General features: G+C 38.9%; 1 protein-coding gene across 2 annotated transcripts in view; it reads right to left on the reverse strand.

Annotated features, from left to right (window-relative positions):
- The window catches only part of MSRA (methionine sulfoxide reductase A), a 432,069-nt gene that overhangs the window by 125,345 nt on the left and 281,741 nt on the right, over positions 1–24,983 (reverse strand). For both annotated transcript variants that reach the window (XM_080796478.1, XM_080796477.1), the window contains one exon: positions 22,628–22,732. In XM_080796478.1, coding sequence (XP_080652604.1) covers positions 22,628–22,732 — 105 coding nt within the window. The remainder of the gene's footprint in view (positions 1–22,627; positions 22,733–24,983) is intronic.

Genomic DNA, 24,983 nt, shown 5'->3' on the forward strand with positions numbered 1-24,983 from the left:
AGACAGTATGTAGGTTTCTGAAAAAATTAAAAATAAAACTACTGTAAGATCCAGTAATGGCACTACTGGGTATTTAGCCAAAGAATATGAAAATACTAATTCAAAGGGATATATGCACCCCTATTTATTGCAGCATTATTTGCAATAGCCAAATTATTTAAAAGCAGCCCAATAGATGAATGGATAAAGAAGATGTGGTATTTATATGTAGTGGGATATTATTTAGCCAGAAAAAAAAAAAAGAAATCTTGTCATGTGCAACAACAACATGGAGGGAGCTAGAGAGAACATAATGCTAAGTGGAAATAAATCAGAGAAAGATAAATACCTTATGATTTCATTCGTATGTGAAATTTAAGAAACAAAACAAACAAATAAAAGAGACAAACCAAAAACAAACAAACAAGCAAACAAACAAAAAACCAGACTCTTAACTATAGGGAACAAAGAGATGGTTACCAGAGTGGGGAGGTGGGTGGGGAGAATGGGGGAAGAAGGTGAAGGGGATTAAAAGTACACTTATCTTAATGAGCAATGAGTAATATATGGAACTGGTGAGTCACTATATTGTACACTTGAAACTAATAAAACACTGTATGTTAACTATACTTGAATAAAATTTTAAAAATAAAAAAAATTAAGTAACATATCCTTTTGGTTTTTGCTTTCAAACACTATTATTTTGGACAAAAGAAGCTTTTAATCTGGGTTAATTTTCTTGCTAATGAGCTAAAACTTTCTGAGTACTTTATCTGATGTCCAGTGAATTTTTATATCTGTACCACTCTGGCTAGTGAAAACAGGAAAGTATTCTCAACTTGTATTCTCAACTGAGCTCTGGGAATTTTTTCCCCTCTAATTGTTCAAGGTGATTCTTTTCCTGGCCTCAGTTTGTTTTAATCACATGATATTCTTGTTGGTACTCAGACAATCACTTACTTAAAGGAACACTTTGCAGATCTCCAGAGATTTCTCTCTCAACATTTCTCTCTTCCCTTCTTCTATTCTACAAATTCTACCTTCATCAGCATCCCTAGACTTCCATTTTCATCTCCTGAACTCACAAAACTGTGAGGCTTGCCCTGGGTTCCTCCTTCTCATTCTGCAGCACAGAAGTTTTCTCTAGGAAATCAGATGGGGCAATTGTACGATTTATTTGTTTCTCTGATGTCCAATGTTTCATATATTTTGTCTAACTTTTTAGTCCTTTCAAATCACAAATATAAGTCTTTGGGCTAAATATCTTCCAACCCTAATTTTAAAAAGTCATTTAAAGTTGAAAGAATGGGCATGGAGACATGGATAGCTAGGCTGAAAAATTCCCTTGGGTTCGAGTGGAGGTTTTCGTATTTTTTGTTTTGTGTTACTATTCTGTTAACAAATGGACTCTGTAAATTTAGTTCAGTAAAATAATTTAAATTAAAATGTGCATAAATGGCATCTAAATGGTGACAAACATTTTTAAATTCCCATCATTAATCAACAAATTAATTTTCTCTGTGTTTTACCCTTTTGTCTTCATTCTTAATCCCTGCTCCCTCAGTGTTAACAGTACCTTCCTTCCTTAAGTGTTTTTCCCCTTGGCCTTGTAACACTACACTTTGCCTAAGACTTCAACTGTTTCTTGACCAGTCCCTATCTATTTGCTTTTCTTTTTTTGCCCCCCATCATTTTTACAACAGTTGTTCATCGGTTTGGTCTTTTGCCATTGCCCTCTCTTCCATGTACCCTCCAATGGAATCTCCCCTTTCTATACTAAGAACTTACAAATCTAAATTTGTGATCCAAATTCTCTCTCAGATTTCAGTTGTGTAGAACCACATTTCTGTTAGACACATACATAGGCTCCCTCACCCCTCAGTTCTCAACTGACCTTATTATCTTTCATTGCCCCTAACTTTCTCATCTCTATCAACTGACATGATCATTCTCCTGGCAACCCAAGCTTTCAATCTTGTAGTAATCCATGTTTCATTTGAGCCTCTTTTATACCTTAAGCCAGGCAGTCACTTAACTTTACCTTTGTTTTCTGTAAAATCTTTCACTAATCTTTCCCTTTCCACAGCTTCCACCCTGATCTAAACACAATACCTCATGGTGTGTGATGATGAAGCCAGGATGAATACCTAGCTCTTCTGTAGAGACCTAATTCAGTGTTGCTTAATAAGTGCTTCTAGGTTGTTTCTAGCTGTATATATCAAATAAATGAATTGGTAGTTCCTTGTAATAGTGGATCATTTAACTACATAATCCTATTACTGCTTCCAGATCTACAAGCCTAATATTGTTCTCCTCTTCCTTGTACAAAGCCTAAGGGCATTGTTTTCCAGATTTTTCCATTCTCAGAATAAAGTAAACATAATGCTGAAAACTGACAGACATCTGCAAGTCCCTCCTATGAAAACACATTCAATTTCATAATTCTTATGCTAGACTTACAGCTTAGACTTACTTATCATCCCTTTAAACTTTATAAAAGCCAATACATTTATCAGCTATCCTCCATATCAGTAGTCACTAAAGGCAGATCCTTTTGAAAAGTAAAGTGAAGGCAAGTAAAGCAAAATTTCCTTCAAACAATCCAGGAGAGGTGCGCCTAGGTGGCTCAGTTGGTTAAGCAACTGCCTTCAGCTCAAGTCATGATCCTGGAGTCCTTGGATCAAGTCCCACATTGGGCTCCCTGCTCAGCAGGGAATCTGCTTCTCCCTCTGACCTCTCCATTCTCATGTTCTCTCTCTCAAATAAATAAGTAAAATATTTTTAAAAATTAAGGGGATTTAGAATATAAATATGAATATTTAATCAAGGAACCCCAGGACATTACACTAAAATTTGGACTTCTGTGTCATTTGGGTCAAGCATAAACTTTCAGTCCCTCTTTTTCATACCAGGAGATGATAAGCTATCAGCAAGGGAAACTGTTATCTAGATCATTTGAAGAAGACAAGAGTTCTTGGCCAATTTTAAAGTGGGAAGGAAATGCTAAGAAATCAATTAATATGCTAAAAATGAAACTCAGGTGTTTTGAAAGACCGTGCTGGGCAACTAAACTTAATATAGAAGGTTGACTACCAAGGACTCTTTGTCAGGGTTGCTTTGCCTTGGCACTATTGACATCAGGGACAGGTAATTCTTTGCAGTGAGGGGCTGTCCTAGGCATTGCAGGATGTGTAACACATCCCCAGATTTTATCCACTGTTGACAGCAGCATCCACTCAGTTGTGACAACCAGAAATGGCTCTATACACTGTCAAATATCCCAAACTGCCCCCACATGAGACCCACTGCTATACATTAATGAGCAATATCTTTTGAGATTATCACTTATAAAACCTCCTTTTTCAAGGCCGCTAAATGAAGCAACACATGAAGTGAAAACTTTAGGATGTGAAAACCAATAGTTATTAAAGAGAATCACAGGTCTTTGGTATTCATATTTTCTTTTATATGCACTAATTTCAGTGGTTACCAGTGCCGTTTCTCCCTTCTTTCCTTTCTTCCTTCTTTCTTCCTTCCTTCCTTTCCTTCAAAGATTTGCATTAGAGAACACAAGACCATTTTTAAAAAGTTTTTCAGTAAAACAGCATTTTAAGTTACACATTGAAATTCTACAAGGAAGGGAAGAAGATATTACAATCTTTAAATGAATAAGCAGAAATTGAAATCAACATGTATACAATTGCAAAAAGATAAAGTTCTCATTTGTAAGAAGAAAGCAAGAAAAAAAGTCTGTTTTCCTACTTATTTAATAGTTTGGGCAGGAAAAAAAGCAACATTAAAGTTGTCATCATAATGTGCTTACTGTTGATTACAGCATCTTTTCATACCTCTCAGAAAATCTTGTATCTCTCAAAAGTTAGTATGGTCCCACCGTACCAATTAGGAACTGCAATCAGTTTAACAGAGAACAAAAATAATAGTGACTTAAACAAAATAGGATTATATTTCCTTTTCACTTAAAATAAGTGAAAGCTACAGGCTCCATGGTCCCCAGGGACTCAAATTTCTTCCTTACACTCAACTCTCCTTAGCATATGGCTAAATAGGGTCTCCATGGGGAAAACATCACAAGTCCCTGAGGTCCTCCAAAAGGTGGATGAGCCTGCCTCCCTCATAGCGATAGCTCTTCTTATCATCACCCTTCTATCATCATCCACATGATGCTTCCTAGCATACCTGGCCTTTACATGCAAGGGAAGGGAAGAGGAGGGGAGGAGAGGGAAGGGAGGGGAAGAAGGGGGAAGGGAGGGGAGGGGAAGAGGGGGGAAGGGAGGGGAAAGGAAGGGAAGGGAGGGGAAGGGAGGAAGGAAGGGAGGGAGGAGGAAGGGAACGAAAGGGAGGGAGGAAGGGAGGGAGGGGGAAGGGAGGGACTGAAGGAGGAAGACAGAGATATATATTATTTACCTCTTCGATACCTCTTTTCTTTTCTTCCTATGTAATGTGAAAATAACTCTGAGGAAGAAATGTTGGGGTGGAGGAACTATGACAAATGATCCACTATGAAACTGGCCAATCCAGATTTACTAGAACTCCAAAGGCCCATTTCAACCTCTGCCTAACAAGAATGTAAGCTGTATCAGTTAAGAAAAACTAACTGGTCCTTTTCATTTCTCATGTATGAATATTACACATAAAATATCCAGTTCTCCCAGTTAGTTATAATTACAAACATAGATGTCTATTAAATTAAACATACCTCGACTACAAATGCAATTATTATTTGAATCAGGTGATCAACAAAATAGCTAATGATCCTAGAGCCTTTACGATGTGCCATTATATTTTACTTATATTATTCATCCAATTCCCCAAGGACCTGAAGTATTATTATCGAAACCATTTCTCAGAAGATAAGACAGATACCCAGGGAGAGGGTGAGTATTGACCCAACCCAATGTTGGATATGGAACTAGCTAACTCCAAAGCCCATGTCTTAGTCACTACTATCCCAATTTGTAAATAATATATCATTTAAGTATATTTTAAAAATGAAGTAGGAAGTAGTGAAAATGATATTAAGTGGCTCTCTTCTAAAAGGAAATACCCTGTGTTCCCTATCATTTTTACAATATTCTTTCTATTTTTTTAATGCAATGCATTTCACAAGGGATACAATGATATTGCTATATAACAGAGGTACCTATTCACTCTGTACCTAAAAGGAAGATTTTCATTTTCAATAATGAGAAAACATTACTTCCATAATCATAAATAAATTATTTTGAAAAGATGTGTGATTTCTTCCTGAGAGGTAAAAAGTCACCTTAGTATAGATTTTGCTACTATAAAAGGGAAATTCTATTTATGACTGGCAAGAGGAAACATTTTAAATTATTATATCTTAGAATGCCTGGAACTCCATATCCATTTATGCTATTAACTCCCAAGTTAAACCAAATAATGAGTCTTGAAATGTTCAAATTATCATAAAAATGTATAAAACTTTCAGAATATTAAAATTTATATGTCACCCCTTCCTGTCCAAGTCTTAAAATTTCATAGCAATGAGACAATCAAAGTACTCCACTACAGAACATTAAGCATATACACGAGATTTGTAAGATGTTTACATCTGAACCAGTACTGAGCACCCATGTGCACATATATTCACAAAGCTAGACCTTCAAGACAGACATTGTTCATGGACATTGTTTATTAGCAGAAGTAGCAATCAACATATTAATCTTTGTAATCATAGATCTAATTACAGAAAGGTACATAAATTTACAAAAGTACATAAAACAAATACACAGTTTATTAGAGTGTTCACATTAATATTAGTATGTTATATATAATGTTAAAATATTTCCCATAAAGTGAACACTCATATAACCACCACTCATGTCAAGAAATACATCACTGCCATCATCCTCAAAAGCCTTCCATGGGTCCCTTCTGGGGACCCTCCCTCCTGATTTTTGTGACAATAATTTCCTCGGTGCATAGGCACACCTAGAAAAGACATAGTTTAATTTTGCCATTTTTGAAATATACATCAATGAAATTATACTGCTATTTTAATCTTTCACTTAATTTTTCACTTAATCTTTCACATGAGATCTTCTATTTTCTTCATTTTCATTGTTTCATAATATCCATTGTGATACACACACACACACACACACACCCCACACACAGGAATATTACTCAGCCATAAAAAAGAATGTAATCTTGCCATTTCCAACAACATAGGTGGACCTAGAGGGTATAATGCTAAGTGAAATAGGTCAATCAGAAAGAGACAACTATCATATGATTTCACTTATACATGAAACTTCAACAAAAAGACACACTCTTAAATATAGAGAACTGAAGGTTGCTGGGCAGGGGTTGTGGGTGAGGGGATGGGGAAAATAGATAAAAGGGATTAAGAGTACACTTATGATGAAGAGCACTGAGAAATGTATAGGGCTGTTGAATCCTTATATTGTATACCTGAAGCTAATATAACACTGTATGTTAATTTTATTTTAATAAAAAAATCTATTGGAAATATTTTTTAGATCTAATTCTATATCCTGCAAATATAACTTCTCTGTTCTTACATTTTCTATATGATTTTCTTAACTGAAGTATAATTGACATATAGAAGTTTCCAGTGTATAACAGGATTCAACTTCTGTATGCATTGTGAAATGATCACCACAATAAGTCAAATTCCCATCATTCACCCGACAGAGTTAGAAAAAAACATTTTCTTGTGATGTGAACTTTTAATATTTACTTTCCAAGCAACTATCAAATTTACAAAGATAGTATTATTGGCTATAGTCACCATGCTTTACATTACATCCCCAGGACTTACTTATTTCATAACTGGACGTTTAAACCTCTTGATCTCTTTCATTCAATTTTCCCATACCCACTCCCCACCCCTCTCATAACCAGCAAGCTATTCTCTGTATGTATGAGTTTAAGTTTGATTTTGTTTTGTTTTCTTTGTTCATTTGTTTTTTTTTTTTAGATTCTACATATAAGTGAAATCATATGATATTTATCTTTCTTTGTCTGATTTGTATTACCTAGCACAGTAACCTCAGGGTCCGTCCATATTGCATAGCAAGATTTCACTCCTTTTTATGGCTTAGTAGTATTCCATTATATATTTATGCCACATCTTCTTTATCCATCCATCCCTTGATGGATGCTTATGTTGTTTCCACATCTTGGCTATTGTAAATAATGTTACATATAAACAAAGGGGTACATATACTTTTCAAATTAGTGTTTTCATTTCCTTTAAATAAATATCCACAAGTGAACTGCTGAATTATATGGTAGTTGTATTTTTAGTTTGGGGGGGAACCTTCATACTGTTTTCCATAGTGGCTGCACCAATTTACATTCCCACCAACAGTGCTCAAGGGCTTCCTTTTCTCCACATCTCACCAACTCTTGTTATTTCTTATCCTTTTGATAATAGCCATTCTGACAGGTGTGAGATGATATCTCACTGTGGTTCTGATTTGCATTTCTCTGACAGTTAGTGATGTCAAGCAATTTTTCATGTGCCTGTTGGCCATCTGTATGCCTTCTTTGGAAAAATGTCTATTCAAATCATCTGCCCATTTTTAATTCTGATTTTGTTGTTGTCATTATTGAGTTTTATGAGCTTTTTATATATCTTGGATAGTAACACCTTATCTTATATATGACTTATAAATACCTTTTCCCATTCAGTAGGTTGCCTTTTTGTTTTGTTGATAGCTTCCTTCACTGTGCCTTTTAGTTTGATATAGTCCCATTTGTTTTTTATTGTATTTGTCACCATCACTCTTGGAGTCAGATCCAAAAAAAATATTGCCAAGAGTGATATCAAGGAGCTTATGTTTCTTCTAGGAGTTATATAGTTTCTAGTCTTATATTCATGTTGTTAATCCATTTCAAGTTAATTTTTGTATATGCTGTAAGACAGTTTTATTCTTTTGCATGTGGCTGTCCAGTTTTCCCACCATCATTTATTGAAGAGACTAACCTTTCCACATTGTGTAATTTGCCTTTCCCTACAACCCTGTCATTCTCCTAGATGTAAGCCCTACTAGTTTTGAAAGCCAGAATTTCTGGTATCTCATCTCTCCAGTGCAGGTCCCAAGGTTTGGGGTGCCTCAGGTGAGGCATAAGCCCTTTTTTCCTCATAGAGGAGTTCCATATTTGTGAGACCTCTCTCAATGGCAGGTCAATACACCAAAGGTAGACTTTTGGGCAAGACTCTGCCTTTCCTACACATCTTATTGTGGCCTTTTGATCCCTTATTGTGGAGTAGCTATTTAGCTAGGTCTCAGGTTCTTTTAAGAGGGAATTTCTCCATAAGTAACTGTATATTTGGTGTGTCTATGGGAGGTGATTGCAAGATTTTCCTATGCCACCGTCTTGAACCACCTCTCATTTATTAGGAATTCATCAAGATAAAAAGCTTCTACACAGCAAAAGAAACAATAAACAAAACTAAAAGACAAACATTTTGAATGGGAGAAGATACTTGCAAATGATGTCTCTGACAAAGGGTTAGTATCCAAAATCTATACAGAACTTATCAGACTCAACACCCAAAAATAGTCCAGGAAAGAAATAGGCAGAAGGCATGAATAGACATTTTCCAAAGACATACAGATGGCTAACAAACATATGAAAAGATGCTTAACATTACTCATCATCAGGGAAATACCAATCAAAACTGCAATGAGATATCATCTCATACCTATCAGAATGGCTAAAATTAACAACAACATCACCAAAGGCAAGGGAAGCAAGGGCAAAAATGAACTATTGGGACTTCATCAAGATAAAAAGCTTTTGTACAGCAAAGTAAACAGTTAACAAAACCAAACAACCAACAGAATGGGAGAAGATATTTGCAAATGACATATCAGATAAAAGGCTAATATCCAAAATCTATAAAGAACTTATCAAACTCAACACCCAAAGAACAAATAACCCAGTCAAGAAATGGGCAGAAGACATGAACAGACATTTCTACAAAGAAGACATCCAAATGGCCAACAGACACATGAAAAAGTGCTCAACATCACTTGGCATCAGGGAAACACAAGTCAAAACCACAATGAAATACCACCTCACACAGTCAGAATGGCTAAAATCAACAAGTCAGGGAATGACAACTGTTGGCGAGGATGCAGAGAAAGGGGAACACTCTTACACTGTTGGTGGGAAGAAAGCTGGTGCAGCCACTCTGGAAAACAGTACGGAGGTTCCTCAAAAAGTTAAAAATAGAGTACCCAACAACCCGGCAATATTGGGTATTTACCTCAGTGATACAAATGAGGTGATCTGAAGGGACACAAGAACCCCAATGTTTATAGCAGCAATGTCCACAACAGCCAAATTATGGAAAGAGCCTAGATGTCTATTGACAGATGAATGGATAAAGAAGATGTAAAATACACACACACACACACACACACACACACACACACACACACACAGGAATATTATGCAGCCATCAAAAATGAAATCTTGCCGTTTGAAACAATGTGGTTGGAACTAGAAGGTATTATGCTAAGTGGAATAAGTCAATCACAGAAAGACAACTGTCATATGATCTCATTGATATGTGGGATTTGAGAGAAAAGGCAGATCATCATAGAGTAAGAGAGGAAAAAATGAAACAAGACAAAACCAGAGAGGGAGATAAACTATAAAGGACTCTTAATCTCAGGAAACAAACTGAGAGATGCTAGAGTGGAAGGGGGTGGGAGGGATGGGGTGGGGGCGATGGGACATTGGGGAGGGTATGTGTTATATTGAGCGCTGTCAATTGTGTAAGACTGGTGAATCACAGACCTGTACCACTGAAACAAATAATACATTATATATTAATAAAATTAATTAATTAATTAATTACTTTTTAAAAAACTACAAAGAGATATCAACTCACACCTGTCAGAATGGCTAAAATTAACAACACAGGAAACAACAGATGTGGGCAAGGATATGGATAAAGGGGAACCTCTTACACTGCTGATGGGAAAGCAAACTGGTACAGCCACTCTGGAAAATAGTATGGAGGTTCCTGAAAAAGTTAAAAATAGAACTACCCTCTAACTCAGCAATTGCACTACTAGGTATTTACCCAAAGTATAAAAAAATACTGATTTGGAGGGACGCATGCACCCTGATATTTATAGCAGCATTATCAACAATAGCCAAATTATGAAAGAGCCCAAATGCCTATCAAATAATGAATGGATAAAGAAGTTGTGGTAGATATGTGGAATATTACTCAGCCATCAAAAAGAAAGTTGTTGCCATTTGCAACAACATGGATGGAGCTAGAATGTATTATGCTAAGCAAAATAAGTCAATCAGAGAAAGACAAATACTATATGATTTCACTCATATGTGGAACTTAAGAAACAAAGGAGATGAACACAGAGAAGGAAAAAAAGAAAGGGAGGCAAACATAAAACAGACTTTTAACTATAGAGAACAAACTGAGGGTTGCTGGAGGGGAGGCAGGCAGAGGGATGAGTTAAATATGTGATGAGTATAAAGGAGGGCACTCGTTGTGATGAGCAAGTGTTGTATGTAAGTGATGAATCACTAAATTCTGCACCTGAAACTAATACCACCCTATATGTTAACTAAGTGGAATTTAAAAAAAAAACTTAAAAGAAACAAAACAAAAAAAGGAAATGTTTCTCAAACCCAAGGTGATATGATAATGACATTACAAAACTTTGAAGTTTTGTAGGTTTGCTTTCAGTTAGCTCTTTAACCTACTCAGTGTTGACTTCTGTGTATGGCACAAGGTAGAAATCCAATTTAACATTTTCCCATATGAAAACCCAAATCATCTTACCATTATTTATTAAAAATTCATTCTTGCACTGCTCACTGAAATGCCAAGTGTGTCATTTGTCATGTCTACGTATGTGTGGGTCTGTTTCTGGACTCTCCATTCCATTGCAATGGCCTAGTCATATGTCCCTACATCAACTTCATACTGTTTTAGCAATTGTTGCTTTATAACAGATCTTGGTATGTAGAAGTCCTTCCATCCTCTTATCCTTATCAAGAGCATCTACGCTATTCCAGAAATTTGCACTTCCATGTAAACATCAGAATCAGCTTTGAAGATGCACAAAAGTAACAACAAAAACTGTTGGAATTCATTCACTTGGGTGTACATGGAATTTGTAAGATAATTGGAGAGAAGTGAAATCTTCCCAGACCATAAGTAAGACTGGATATTTTATCTTCCAGCTCCCCAACCACAAAGCTAATGCCACACTTTTTTAAAAGTTTTTGGTAGCAGTCTACCTCAACGTACCAACTCCTGGTAAATAAATAAACCCTGAAATTCCAGTGACAACTTACTACAAGTTTATTTCTTGATCATGTGATGTCTAATTATTAAAAAGGCATTCAGAACAGTTTTGTTTCATGAACTCTTCAGAGACCTAGGCTCACTGAAGCTTAACCACATCATAATCATATGCTTTATTTCTTTTACTACACTAATGTGGTAAATTATATCTGTTGATGTTAAAATGCTAAACCAACTCTGCATTACTTGAAGGAATGTAACTGGTCATGATATATACATGCTTTGCATATATTACTACATTCAGTTTGCTAATACTTTAAGATTTCTGTATATATGTGCATGAGTAAGATTGAACTGTAATTTTCTTTTCTCATATCATCAGGTTTTGGTATCAAGGCTATGCAAAAATCATAAGATGAATTACATCATTCTTTAATCTCTAGAAGATTGTGTGGAAGATTGCAATAATATTTTTTCCTTAAACATTGGTAGAATTCATCGATGAAGCCATCTGAACTTAGTGACTTTTTTAATGAGAAGCTTTTTAAATACTGATTCCATTTCTTAATGACTATAGGTTTATTGAGTTTTAAGTTAGATTTTTAAGGAATTAATCTAACTTTCAAATTTATTGACAGAAAGTTGCTCATATGTCATGATATCCCACTTTTTATCCCTGATATTGGGTATTTGCACCTTCTCACTTTTTTCTTGATCAGCTTACCAAAAGGTTAATTTTGGTAGCAGCAATGTCCATAATGCACAAATGTCAATTTTATTAGCCATTTTGAAATACCAACATTTGGCATTATTAATCTTCTGTACTACTTGTTTACTTTCCATTAATTTATTTCTGGTCTTTATCATTCCTATCTTCTTCATTGTTTGGTTTATTTTGTTGTTGATTTTCTAAGCTCTTGAGATGGTTACTTAGCTCAGTATTTCTCTTCTTCTAATATATTAATCAAGGCTCTTTATTTCCCTTTGGGAGAGCCTAGGTGGCTCCATCAGTTAAGTGTCTGCCTTAGGCTCAGGTCATAATACCAGGATCCTGGGATAAGCCCTGTATGGCCTCAGGCTCCCTGCTCAGTCTGCTTCTCCCTCTCTCTCTGCCCCTCATCCCAACATGTTCTCTCTTTCTTTCTCTCAAATAACTAAGAGTGTGTGTGTGTGTGTGTGTGTGTGTGTGTGTGCATGTGTGTATGTGTGTGTGTGTTTTAGGAACTGCTTTAACTATGCCCTATAAGTTTTGACGTGTAGTATTCTAATTACTGTATAGTTCACAGTACTTTATAACTTCCTTTAAGAAATTGGAATTGCTTTTACTATGCCCCATAAGTTTTGATGCCCTATAAGAACTCCTTCAGGAATTTCTTTAACTAAACTCTAATTTTAAATGACCTAACCATTCCTATCTAAAATATGTGGAATTCTTCATGGCTAAAAATTTTCAAAAGCCAGACTATTTGAATTCTTCATCTTGCAATATGCTTAACAGAGTTATAAAATTGTAATGGACATTCCAAGGAGCTCATGAGGACAGAAACTTCTCACTGGATAATGTGCTGCTGTTTTCAGTCATAGTGTGTTGTGTTTTCTAATGGCTGAAAGCATCGTATAACAATGTTTAACAGTGTGGGATTGTGTACCACACAATGGAAAGAACACAAGGTTTGGAACTAAGTAAGCCCTTAGGTCCAAATCCCAGCTCTCTCACAAACAATAACTGGCTTATAACAAATCACTTCACCTCTCTGGGCCTGTTTATTCATCTGTAAAATGGGCCTAAGACCACCTACTTACAGGTTGGGATCACACGCATTCAAGTGCCTAGCACAATGCCCAGTCCAGAAAAAAGCACCCAGTAAGAGTCTCTCATTCAAGTTGGAGGCACCAGATCCTTACAGAACTAGAAAGGCAAAGGAAAAATGTTAAATATAAATACTCTATAATATTATACGAGAGAGGGATTTGAAAGTGCAAATAGCGCATTTGCAAAGAGCGAAGATAGTATGTACATGTCTGATAATGTTATGCAAGGAAAAGTGCCACTGAAAGAACAATTAATAAAGAAAAATATCAGTTAAATGCTTTGTTTCATTTTTTTCTGTTTCTGAAATTCTTAAAAGAATGAGATCCCTTTCAGAATTCATAATGCCGGGTTTGGGTCGTTTTTGCATTTTATATGTGTGCAGCTGTTCTTCCACTATAAGTATGCACATCTGCTCATTAGCAATACAATATAATTCCCACTGTCTAATTATTTGCAGATGATAGATTCCTTGTACATGGTCTAAAAAAAGGATAGTCCTTCAAAAGTGGTGACTTATTTAAAAAAACTAACTTAAGAGGGTCAGCACAATGAAGTTCAGATATTAATTTGGCAAGTTCAAATATATGAACACCAGCATGTAATTGCCAACTTGATGAGAAACAGAAGGAAATAAGACTTTTTTTCTCTCTCCAATCAATGTTTCCCAGGAGACAGCGTGAGGAGGCTCACTTCTCTACCATACACCTGGAAAGAGGTTAGGAAGCAAACCTTCTGAAGATGGAATGGACCAAGCCCACCACCAATTCTCAGAGATTTCTTGGGAATAACCCACGTAAAGCAATACTTCATGGTGAGTGTGCTGGGACATGCGGGGTGGGGAGATGTGGAGCCCAAGGGCACTGAATGGAAGAGATTCCTTGGAGGAGGTAGGGAGAGTTTCTCATTTCAACTATCGGCCAAAGGGCCCCATTAATCCCATACTCATGACACTGAAGGCTAAGGCAGCAGGCTCAGGGTGTGTAGTCCTCGGGCCCCATAAACCTAACACCACAGATCATGTAGCCCACTAGGGAAAGTCAGACAAAGCTTTCGGAGGACAACTGGGGACTCACTGTGAGAGATGAAGTCTGAGAGTGAGAGGAAAAGTAGTGCTGAGAAGTTGACTGAGGATCAAGGATATGAACCAAGCACAGGAAAAGATCAAAGATATTCAGAACATGAGCTGGGAGAAGATGATAGAGAAAAAGTGAAGGGATACTAGGGTTCCAGAAGGAGCAAGACAAACAGAAGTTGGTGACCTGGCTCTTACAGAGACAGGATGAGTCTGGTAGCTATTATCTATGGCTGCTTACTCTGCTCAGCACTGGCCTCACACAACAGACTACATTCCCTCATACATCCCGACACACATTTGTGTGGTAGGAACTGTTTGGCAGATGGAGCAGTAGAGGTTTTATTCATATGTTCTAGACAAGATATTTTATGGGAACCTCACTTTCAAGACCTTTTTTTTTTCCTTCTCTACAATAGCTGAGCCTATATCATTCACTCCCAGGGCTGGGGGTACTACTTTAGTTGGGGGCCAGTGGTCAGGGAAGACCTCTCTGAAGACACAATGCTTGAAGCTAAAGGAAAGGAAGGAAGGAGCCAGTCATGGCTTGAGCTGCAGGCTGACTGAGCAGTAGGTACAAGGCCCCAGGCAAGAAAACATGTGTGTCTTCCAGGAAGGGAGTGAAGGAGGGCACAGCAGCAGACGTGCAGTAAAGTAGGGCGCAGAAGCTGAGGTTGCACAAGAGAGTGCCAAGCAGTTGGGCTGGCCATTGTAAAGAGTCTGTATGTTAAATCCCCCAGCCCAAAATGGACAACCAGCAAAATGCTTTAAGCAGGACAGGGATCTACGTCGTTATATGTCATGATGTGTCATGATGAGGACAGGTCATTATGGAGAGTGGATTCGGAAAGGGCAAGGCAAGCCAGTCAGGAGGCTACCGTAGCAGCCAGATGAGGGAGAGCGACAGCTCAGACCCAGGCACTCGAGTGAAGATAGAGAGAGATGAGACTCAGTGAGGCGCCGTAACTTTCCCAGGTCACGTAGCTAGTTCACAGCAGATCCAGTTAAAGCCATATCTTCTCTAACCCCAGGGTCCATACTCTTGATAGATTTGATTAAAGATGCTTTAATTAAGGAAACATTTTAATTAAGATCTTCAGAGTGACTGGGAGTTCATCACCAGCTTCTAGTATAAGACTATTTTAGTAAGGATATAGGTTCAGCTATTGTAGAAAAGGAAAGACAACAACAACAAAAATCCCTAACTGAACCAAATAACAGTAGGTTACAGAAGATAGCTTTTGCACTGAGTCCAGCCTGGGATAGTAACTCTGGAAGCTTCTAGCTTGTAGCTTCTTCATTATAAGAGCGAGGCCTCCATCCCTGTGGTCCAAACTGGCTCACCACTGCCTCTACAGGCAACTTGAGGGAAGGTGGGGAAGGGAAAGAGAAAACTCCTTGCTCTAAGTACACAGAACCCAGAAGTTGTACACCATCACCTCTACTCATGCCCTGGTATTCAGAACTCTGACACGTGGCCATACTTGACCATAAGGAGTCTGAGAAATTTAGTCTTTACCGGTGGCTACAAATCCAGTTAAAATTCCAATCCTACGGAAGTGGGGGAATAGACACTGGGGTCAACCAGCAGTCTCAGCCAGCAGGCATCTTCAGAAAGGCCATTGCACCTTCAGGACTATGCTGGAAGAGTCCCCCACCTGTAGTCACAGTCCCCTGAGAAGGCCTGGAGCTACTACAAGAGGTCCACAAATCCAGCCATGCAGCAGGCGTAGCCTAGAGTCTGTAGAATGCATTGTGTATATGAGCATTTCCATTTTCCAGAGGTACGTGACATTGTGGTGGTTAATAAAATAAGCATTCAATTTAAAGTGTAATTAAATTCATAGTGGCATCTTAATATATTTGCTTTAAAAGGGTTACTAAGAACACAACTGTATCAAATGGGGGATCCATAAAATTATTTGTGCTTAGAAGAGGTCCTCGTAGTCAGAAGTTTGCAGGGAAAGAAAACAGCCCTGAGCTTTAGACAGAGCTGGGTCCAATTACTGCCATCAACATCAAGCAAGACTGCCAAACTTTTAGAACCTTATTTCCTTTCTTCTGTTGATGGGGTTACAATGAACCCCACTTTATAAGGCTGTGGTAAAGATTAAATGAAATTATAAATTTAAAGCATCTATCACTAAGACTGGCCCAGAAGAGGTGCTTGAAAAATGTTGCTCTCTCTTTTCCCAGGGTTGAGGAGAGTAAAACAGGTTGAGAAGTCAGACTTGTATCAAGTGAGACAAAGCTGAAATCTTTCAACTTTGTGTGTTTGTGTCCTTGTGGCTTAGCCCAAGGTATGGGCCTATGCCCTGTATCTTCATGCAGGAACAGGACTGAAATGGTGTAATTCACACAGAGAGGGTGCTAGGTAGAGGGATACAGATCAAGCATGAGTGGCTGGGATCTGATCTGGTTTCCTGGATGACTATGTCAGTGGCAAAGTTAAGGAGCCACCTGTCCGTCACCCTCACAACCACCACTACCCAGCCTCCCAGCAGCCACTCCATCACAGAATGGCAACATCAACAATGCTGAAACCTTTCCAACTAACAGGAAGGACCAAAGAAACCTTGTGGGCAGAAAACCCACACTTTTATAGGTAGAAGGTAAATACTTTCCCACAGAAATCAAGGATATAAAAAAATAACTCAATAATTGGGGCACCTGGGTGGCTCAGTGGGTTAAGGTTCGCCTTTGGCTCACGTCATGATCTCAGGGTCCTGGGATTGAGCCCCGCATTGGGCTCTCTGCTCAGCGGGGAGCATGCTTCGCCCCACCTCTCTCTGCCTGCCTCTCTGCCTACTTGTGATCTCTGTCAAATAAATAAATAAAATCTTTAAGAAAAAATAACTCAATAAGCTCATTGAAACTGTACTGTTGTATTGAGAAGGACATAGCTATAATGCCCAGCACTTGCATGATGCTTGACCCTTGTCAAGTTATTTTCACATTATTTCATTTAATTCTTATGACATATACAGTATAGGCATCTGCCTTTTTGGCAGATGAGAAAACAGCTCAAATTGAGTAAGTGTCTTGGCCAAGGTCACATAGTTGGGAAAGGGTAAGGTGGGCCCAGAACCCAAATCTCCTAAGTCTCAGGCTCTGCCATGTTGTCTGGAGACTGGGGAGCCTGGACTCCACATGGTCAGGGAGGAGCATGTTCTAATCTATCCTTAGGAGCCTGGAGGAGTCATATTTGTCCCATAAGTACAACAGGACATACTAGCTTAAACAGTGGTATCTGTGTGCTTCAGCAAAACAGAGGTTTTGTGGTAATTGGTAAATTAAGAGAAAAAACTATTCCAATTACTGGCCGAATCTATGACAACACTATTAGGTCTGTTACTTCACCTGAAGCTAATCCATTGGGTAGAACTCTCTTAGGACTCATTGTCTATTGGCTGTGAAATATCTTTAAAATAGTATCTTTAAAAGTCTACATTTTCTGAATGGCAGACGGGGGGAATTTCTGCCTTGCCATTAGGGCAGATACCAACAGAGCTCCTACAGTACCTTGAGGCAGTCGAAGACTGCAGGATTTCTCTGTCTAGTCTATGCCATGAAGATCTAATTGAACTGAAAGGGGACTTTAAGCTGAAATTCTTACTATTTCTACCACAGCAAATCCTGAACATTAGCAAGAGTCCCCACATTTGCAAATATCATTCTAAGATATTGCTTCTCTCACAAAACAAAGTGAATCATAACTAAAAAAAAATTATATGACCCCTTCAAATGTTTAATGACTCTACAAAGTCCTAAAGTCTTTCAATATGCTAATTAAAATACATTTCTCTTGAAATGTTTCTGTTGAGACTCGTCAGTTTTCCGGGCAAATCCTCACATCAAAGGTCAATGACGTCTCAAGCCGACTCAAGTTTTGTCTTTTTGTTTATAAGCAACTCTGACATAGGCAAGAGTACCCCTTATGAAGTGTTAAGAATCACTCATGCTTCTGACAACAACCTAGAGTAGGTTATTGCTTCACCGATGAGAGTCTCCACCAAATCCAATGTCCTGCAGTCTTCTGAAATGTCCACTGAGTAAGACCAATCAGTCTTATGTGCCTCTACTTCCTTCATCTGTTCTAGTGGGTGATCTCTTTTCTGGGCCACTGAATACTAAGAAAGGTTACAGGAATCACCAGGTGACTTCAAGTAGAGAAGTTAGAAGCTGTGTTCAGATGGCCATGTTCGATTGCATCCCAGCTATCTCCCACTTCATGCCCATTCTTTCAGGGAGTGGGCTTCAAATTCTTACCTCAGAAAAATTACATGTGACTATATGTTTTGGACCTTCAGGGTTCCCTAGGAATATTAAATTCATTGGCTCTGGAGTTCTGAATTGATGTTTTTTGATGTTAAATTTCCAGTGTTAACATATACTTGTTTTAATGATTTCAGGTTAGTGTGTTGGTCTTATACACATTTATCTGAAGGCTCATTTGATCTCAGCACATTTGGATTAAACTATTTTCTTCCTACAGAAATAGACTTTCTCTGTGCATTAGCAAGGGGCTGGATACTGCTGCTTTTTACAGACAACTTGGTGATTCAGCACGACCTAACACAGTGCCTGGCAAGCAGAGGAGACACAAGATCAGTGTCATTAATGACTGACTGTCTTTCATAATAGTTTAGAAATATTGAGATGATCTGATATGTATTCAGGCCACATATCCGGAATCTCAAGCCCCAATTCTTAATTCTGAATTATGAAGGAACCCCCTAATCAAACTACCAACAGGTCTTGAGGAAATAATCTTTAGTGTCCTCCACTCCATGTCTGAGTCAGTGATAAATTTATTAACCAAATGGCTTTAGACCTCTGATTTACAGATCCAAATGAACATGGTTTAACTAATAAGTACATGTAATAACATGTATAATAATATGTGTGATATAATAAGCACAATGATTAAGTTGAATGAGTGGATTAGCAAGGACTTTTGTTGTTGTTGCAAGTAATAGAAACCCAATAAACTAGCTTCGGTTAAAAAAGATGGAGAAGGGGCGCCTGGGTGGCTCAGTGGGTTAAGCCTCTGCCTTCAGCTCAGGTCATGATCTCAGGGTCCTGGGATCGAGCCCCACATCGGGCTCTCTGCTCGGCGGGGAGCCTGCTTCCCCCCCTCTCTCTGCCTGCCTCTCTGTCTACTTGTGATCTCTCTCTCTCTGTGTCAAATAAATGAACAAAATCTTAAAAAAAAAAAAAAGATGGAGAAGGGTAGGTACCTAGTAGTTCTCATAACTGAGAGGTCCTCAGTCTCCAAAAGATTCTCTATTCTCATCTCTCGTTTCTCAGTGTCTCTGCTCAACTTCCTCCCTTGTTTCTCCTGTGGACAAGCTCTTTCCACATACAGAACACCTCCATCTTGGCAGCCCCGGAAAAGGGAGAACACCTTTTTCTCTCACATGATAGTGTCAGGGAAGGACTCCATATTGTCCTGCTTGGGTCACACACCCATGCCTTGAAACAAACCCTTTGCCAACAGAAACAGATACTGTGATTGGCCAGGCCTGGGTCATATGATCACTCATTTCACCCTATTTCCAGAAGTGTCATGGGAAACTTTGGAATGCATAAAAAGATTTTCCCATAGCCCATTACACTAAACTCTCCAACAAAAGTAATCCTAGTAATAATGTGGAAGATCAGGTATCCTGTGATTTAATATCTGTGAATATATATACTGCATCAAGCACCATTCTAAGTAGAAACAGACCTATACAAGGGTAAAAAAAATTCTTCCTCTACATGCATAATTTGTCTAAAATATCAGGGTTAAAAATATGTCACTGAACAATCAAATCCTATTGTCTGTGAACACCATCAGCAGCAATTTCATCTTTTGACTTATAGAATTGAAGCTGAAGATTAATCAGATGACCTCTAAAGTCTCTTCCTGTCTATGAGTCTACAAACCCTCTGTTAGAATCACAATGCCTCTGGAAGAATAGTATACCAAGCTATTACTTCATCGGACAGTATTATGGGCTGAACTATATTTTCTCCAAATTCATATGTTGAAGCCCTAACTTTTAGTACCTCAGAATATAATCTTACTTGGAGACAGAGTCTCTAAAGATTAAAATTAAGGGACACCTGGGTGGCTCAGTTGGCTAAGTGTCTGCCTTCAGCTCAGATCATTGATCCCAGGGTCTTGGGATGGAGTCCCACATCAGGCTCTTTGCTCAGCAGGGAGCCTGCTTCTCCCTGTGTCTGTCACTCTCCCTGTTTGCTAGCTTTCTCTCTCTCTCTTTTTAAAATCCTTAAAAAAAGAAGGTTAAAATTAAATCAGGTCATTTGGGTGGGCTCTAATCCAATCTAGCTGGCGTTTTTATAGGAGGAGGAGATTAGGACAAAGATACACGTGGAGGAAAGACCATGTGAACAGGACCCAGGGAGAACATGGACATCTACAAGCCAAGGAGAGAGGCCTCAGAAAAATCCAATCCTGCCAAAGTCTTCATCTCGGACTTCTAGCCTCTTGAACTGTGAGAAAATAAATTTCTGTTGTTTAAGCCACCCAATCTGTGGTACTTTGTTATTAGCAAATAATACACACAATAAACCAAGAATTTCAAAGTGGACTGAGGCACAGTGGAGACAAATTTGATAATGGGATAGAGAGAACAAGAGGTTCCTTTAAGATTCTTTTAAAAAGTAGAACTCCCCCTAAGATTTAGGGGCCAGGACTAGTGACATAGTTAACTGAGGTGTGCTAGTAAAGATGGGATAAAATAGGAAAGAAGTTAAGAAAAGGAAGGAGAGAGAAGTGCATGACAGACTTTACCCTTTCTGAAACTTTGCCAGGGCTAGACATAAAGTGATTGTATCAGGACATGACACTATGGTTGGCCAAGTCAAAGGCCACATACCCAACCTTGTGGGTCTGCGGGGAGCCTGATTCCTACATGACTTCGGGCTCTCCTGGGCTCCTAATGGGTGTCTCCACTGAGAACTCTGAAACTCTGAGCATCCCACCCTGACCTTCGGCTTTGGGAGCCAAATGCCTACTCCACCTGGATCAAAGGCTCACCAGCATGAGCTCTTAGCCATCATCACTCTTATTTATGATGCTCACTGTCAGAGCTTCCTGCTGAAACAACCCTAAGTTTGTTAGGCCTGCCTTTCACATATGATAGGCCAGGTCCAAGAGTCCAAACCAGGGTGAATCTGAACCTTCTGACTATAGTATTCTTACCCTACCAGTTCTCTACCTCCCCTGCCCCATACCTCGCTACTCTCCTGCTAGAAACTCATCCCCCTGCTCTACACCACCCCCCCAAACTCATCCCCCTGCTCTACACCCCATGCCAAACCAGGAAAGCCTGCTCCTGGCACCCTTCCTAGGCCTTCACCCACCCTGATGGATTTGCCTGGATCCTGAACCTGCATTACCCTGGCTCCTTTATCATTTTGCTACTCTTGCCTTAGCTCTGACCTTTGCCCTCTAGCAAATCACCCAGGCACTGGGTGGTACTTAGAATCAGAACTCAAGACCCACCACCCTGTACTGCCAGGGTCGTAACAAAATTCCACCACAAAGCATAATGCACATTTGGAAAAGCACATCCCCTTCTTCAGAAACAGCCAACACAGCATACCCGCTACACAAAAACCTGACACCAAAGGGAAAATATTTTTGTTAAACAGACTGATTGCTAAATGAACAGGGTTTGTGAAAATCACATCTATTATATAGGACTTTTCAGTTCATAAGCCTCATAATATCAGATCATCATATTGGCAAGGCAGTGCTTGTAAGGCTGTTAGGATGAAATCTGGAAATTGCTTCATTATTGAATATTACAAATGATATTTGCCAACAGGGAATTTTGCTTGTGTGTGCATTCAAATAAAATTTCTGGCCACCATTGTTTATAGCCCAGATATATTAATATCACCAATTCCAAAGAAGACAAATGAAATATTTAAATAATCCAAGCATTGTGGACCCACTCACTACTGCATTTTACCTTTATGTTCTTTTTTTTTTTTTAATCACCCGCAGACATTTAAAAAAAAAAAATCCTGATAATGTCAAAAGATGAGAAAGGCTAAATTCAGGGAAATAAAAGAACCATAAATCAGGAAAACTTTGGAGCTGCTAGAAAGACACTTTAATTTTGTAGACAAAAGACTGCATTAAGGAGGAATAATGCAATAATCAAAGGTGAACGAATCTCTATTGTCTGGCGTCTTCCTCTGTGGGAATTTTCCCACCCCTGACAGCTGTAAAGGGGGGAGGAGCGCAGACTGTGGCTGTGCCTTTATTCTCTCCCCCGTTTGCTCCCCAGCCCCTCCTCTCCTCCGTCAATAAATGTCTGCAATCATATTCTTGAGCTCCTGTGTGATTTCAAGGTTCATCTCTTCCATGCAGCTCAAACACTAATTATCCCAGCTGTAATTAGTAAGATAATTAAATACTGGCTCACTCATCTACCTTGGGTCGGGTCATGATTCTCCCAGAAGACCTTGAGCAGTTCCTCAAAGCTGATGCGTTCTGGCTCGTACACCACTCGGACTACTTCTGCGTGGCCAGTTTTTCCTTGAAAGAAACAGAATGTACAACCAAAATTTACTGACAACACCAATCTACTACAAGTCGCCTGTTTCCACAGAACCACCAGACAAGGGCTCACGTTCTTCCCTCCGCAGGAAGGGTGGGAACCTAACAGTACGTTAGCTAACGATTTCATAGCAAGTCTGTCGCTGGTTCTGTCTCCATAAATGCATACAGTTGTCCTCTGGAGAGCTTCCTGAGGGTGATGACTTCTCATCATTGGGCTCTAATTTTTTTCTTTAATTTCACGAGAAAACAAACGCAGGTTTTCATTTTTTTTTTTTTAATCTCACCCTTATGAAACCTTATGGATCCAATCTGACATAGTGCTCAAGGTTTGAAACTCGGCGAGGGGCATGAGTCAATTTATTTTTATTATCACTCCCCGCGATATGCAGTAAGCACAGCTGCACTACAGGGTGACATGGTGCCAGATCAAGAAACCTGGGACAAACAGCCTTCTACCTCGTTCACATCAGATCGATTCGTTAACGGAGGGACATATTTGCTGTGCCCTTAACACAGGGGCAACAGGTCAGGTCACATACCCAGTGGGGGGCAAGGCTTTTCTCAGCCTATGTCGTCTCGACTGCAGCGAAGGTCTCTGTGTTAGCGTGCCCATTCTCAGAGGTGGTCCCAGGGTTCTGGAGATCAGGGAAGTGGGTGTTTGTAGTAGCCCTTGTACCTCTGGAATTCATGCCCTTTCTTATTTCACAGTGTTAGGATATAGTAAATAATAGAACCCTCCATACATATCATCTCTCTATTTAAATTTGTTTTCCATCTCTTTCTGGGCACCTTACATGCAGTAAAGAATTTAGCTTTGCCCTAAGAGATATCTGGCCTTTCTCTGCCTTGGTTTCTGGAAGGTAATCTGATCATACCTGATAGGAATATCCTTCTTTAAGGTGAGGCTGGCCACAGCAACAGTCTTAGGGTGAAAGCTAGCCCCTTGGAATCTTAGGATCCAGATGCACACCCAACAGTGTTAGGGTCAGGGCTGGCCATGCCAGACAGACCAACCATGTGCTGAGACTGGGGGCTTTGGGTAATGCAGAATCAGCTGACCTAAAGACTGAGTTCAACCATGTGGATAATCATCAATCACGCATATGTAATGAAGCCCAAATAATAATTCTGAACATCAAAGCATGGGGAGCTTCCTGGTTGACAATACTCTTTGCGTATGGTCACATAGGGATGTCAGGAGGGTAGCATATCCTGATTGCATGGGAGACAACACAGATACTTGGCACTGGAACCCTTCCAGACTCTGCTCTATGCATTTCTCCATTTGGCTGATTTTGATTTGTATCCTCTCCCTGTAATAAACTGTAACCCTGAGGATAATTGTTCTCAGTGAGTTCTGTGAGTCCTAAATGATCAGACTGCACAGTGGTTTGGGAATCCCTTGAACTTCACCTTAGTTGGCAAAAGCGTTTGCCCATAGGTTGGTGATCTCACTTTAATCCTCACAGTGATTTTACTGAGGGGAAAACTGAGACACCTAGAAGTTACATTTGCCCGAGGTCACATGGAGCCAGTGAATTCCTGAACCATAACCTAAGAACCTTCTGGTTTTTTTGTCCAGGATTCTGTCCGATAAACAAAGCAAAGAAAGCAAAGTGAACATGAATCCAGAAAAGGAAAAAAAATCTATTCAGTATCTTTCATCTTTTTTTTTCACATTTAATTTCTGACTGTAGAAATAAAAATTTACAAACAGTATGAAGCTTAAAAACGTACAGAAGTATAACAAAAGAAAAGAAAAATTACATATTATATTCTGACCACATACAGTAAGTACTATCATTATATTTTACACATCTCTTTCTGAATATATACCAGATATACACGAGTGCACATGTGCTCATACACATGCACACACACGCACACATGCGCAACCACACCATGCCCAATTTGCTTTACTGCAAGCATGGCATCATTTTTTTCAACTTACCAGCATATTGTATTTTCCCATATCACTGGAATTTTTAGGAAATGCCACTTATAATGACTATGTAACACTCCAAAAGATAGTTGTATTATTATTCAATCATCCCCTGTCACTGGGGGTTTAGACTGAATCCTATTTTTATCTATTGGTGTAAATATCCTTCCACATTTCCAAGACTGCCTCAAGCCACAGTTACATAAGTGGGATTTCTAAACCAATGCTTACAAACATTTTTAAGTTTCTTACTATTTACTGCTTAGCTGCTCTTTGGTAAAGTTG

The sequence above is a fragment of the Martes martes genome (assembly GCF_963455335.1).
Source record: "Martes martes genome assembly, chromosome: 2".
In the NCBI taxonomy this organism is placed as follows: Eukaryota; Metazoa; Chordata; class Mammalia; order Carnivora; family Mustelidae; genus Martes; species Martes martes.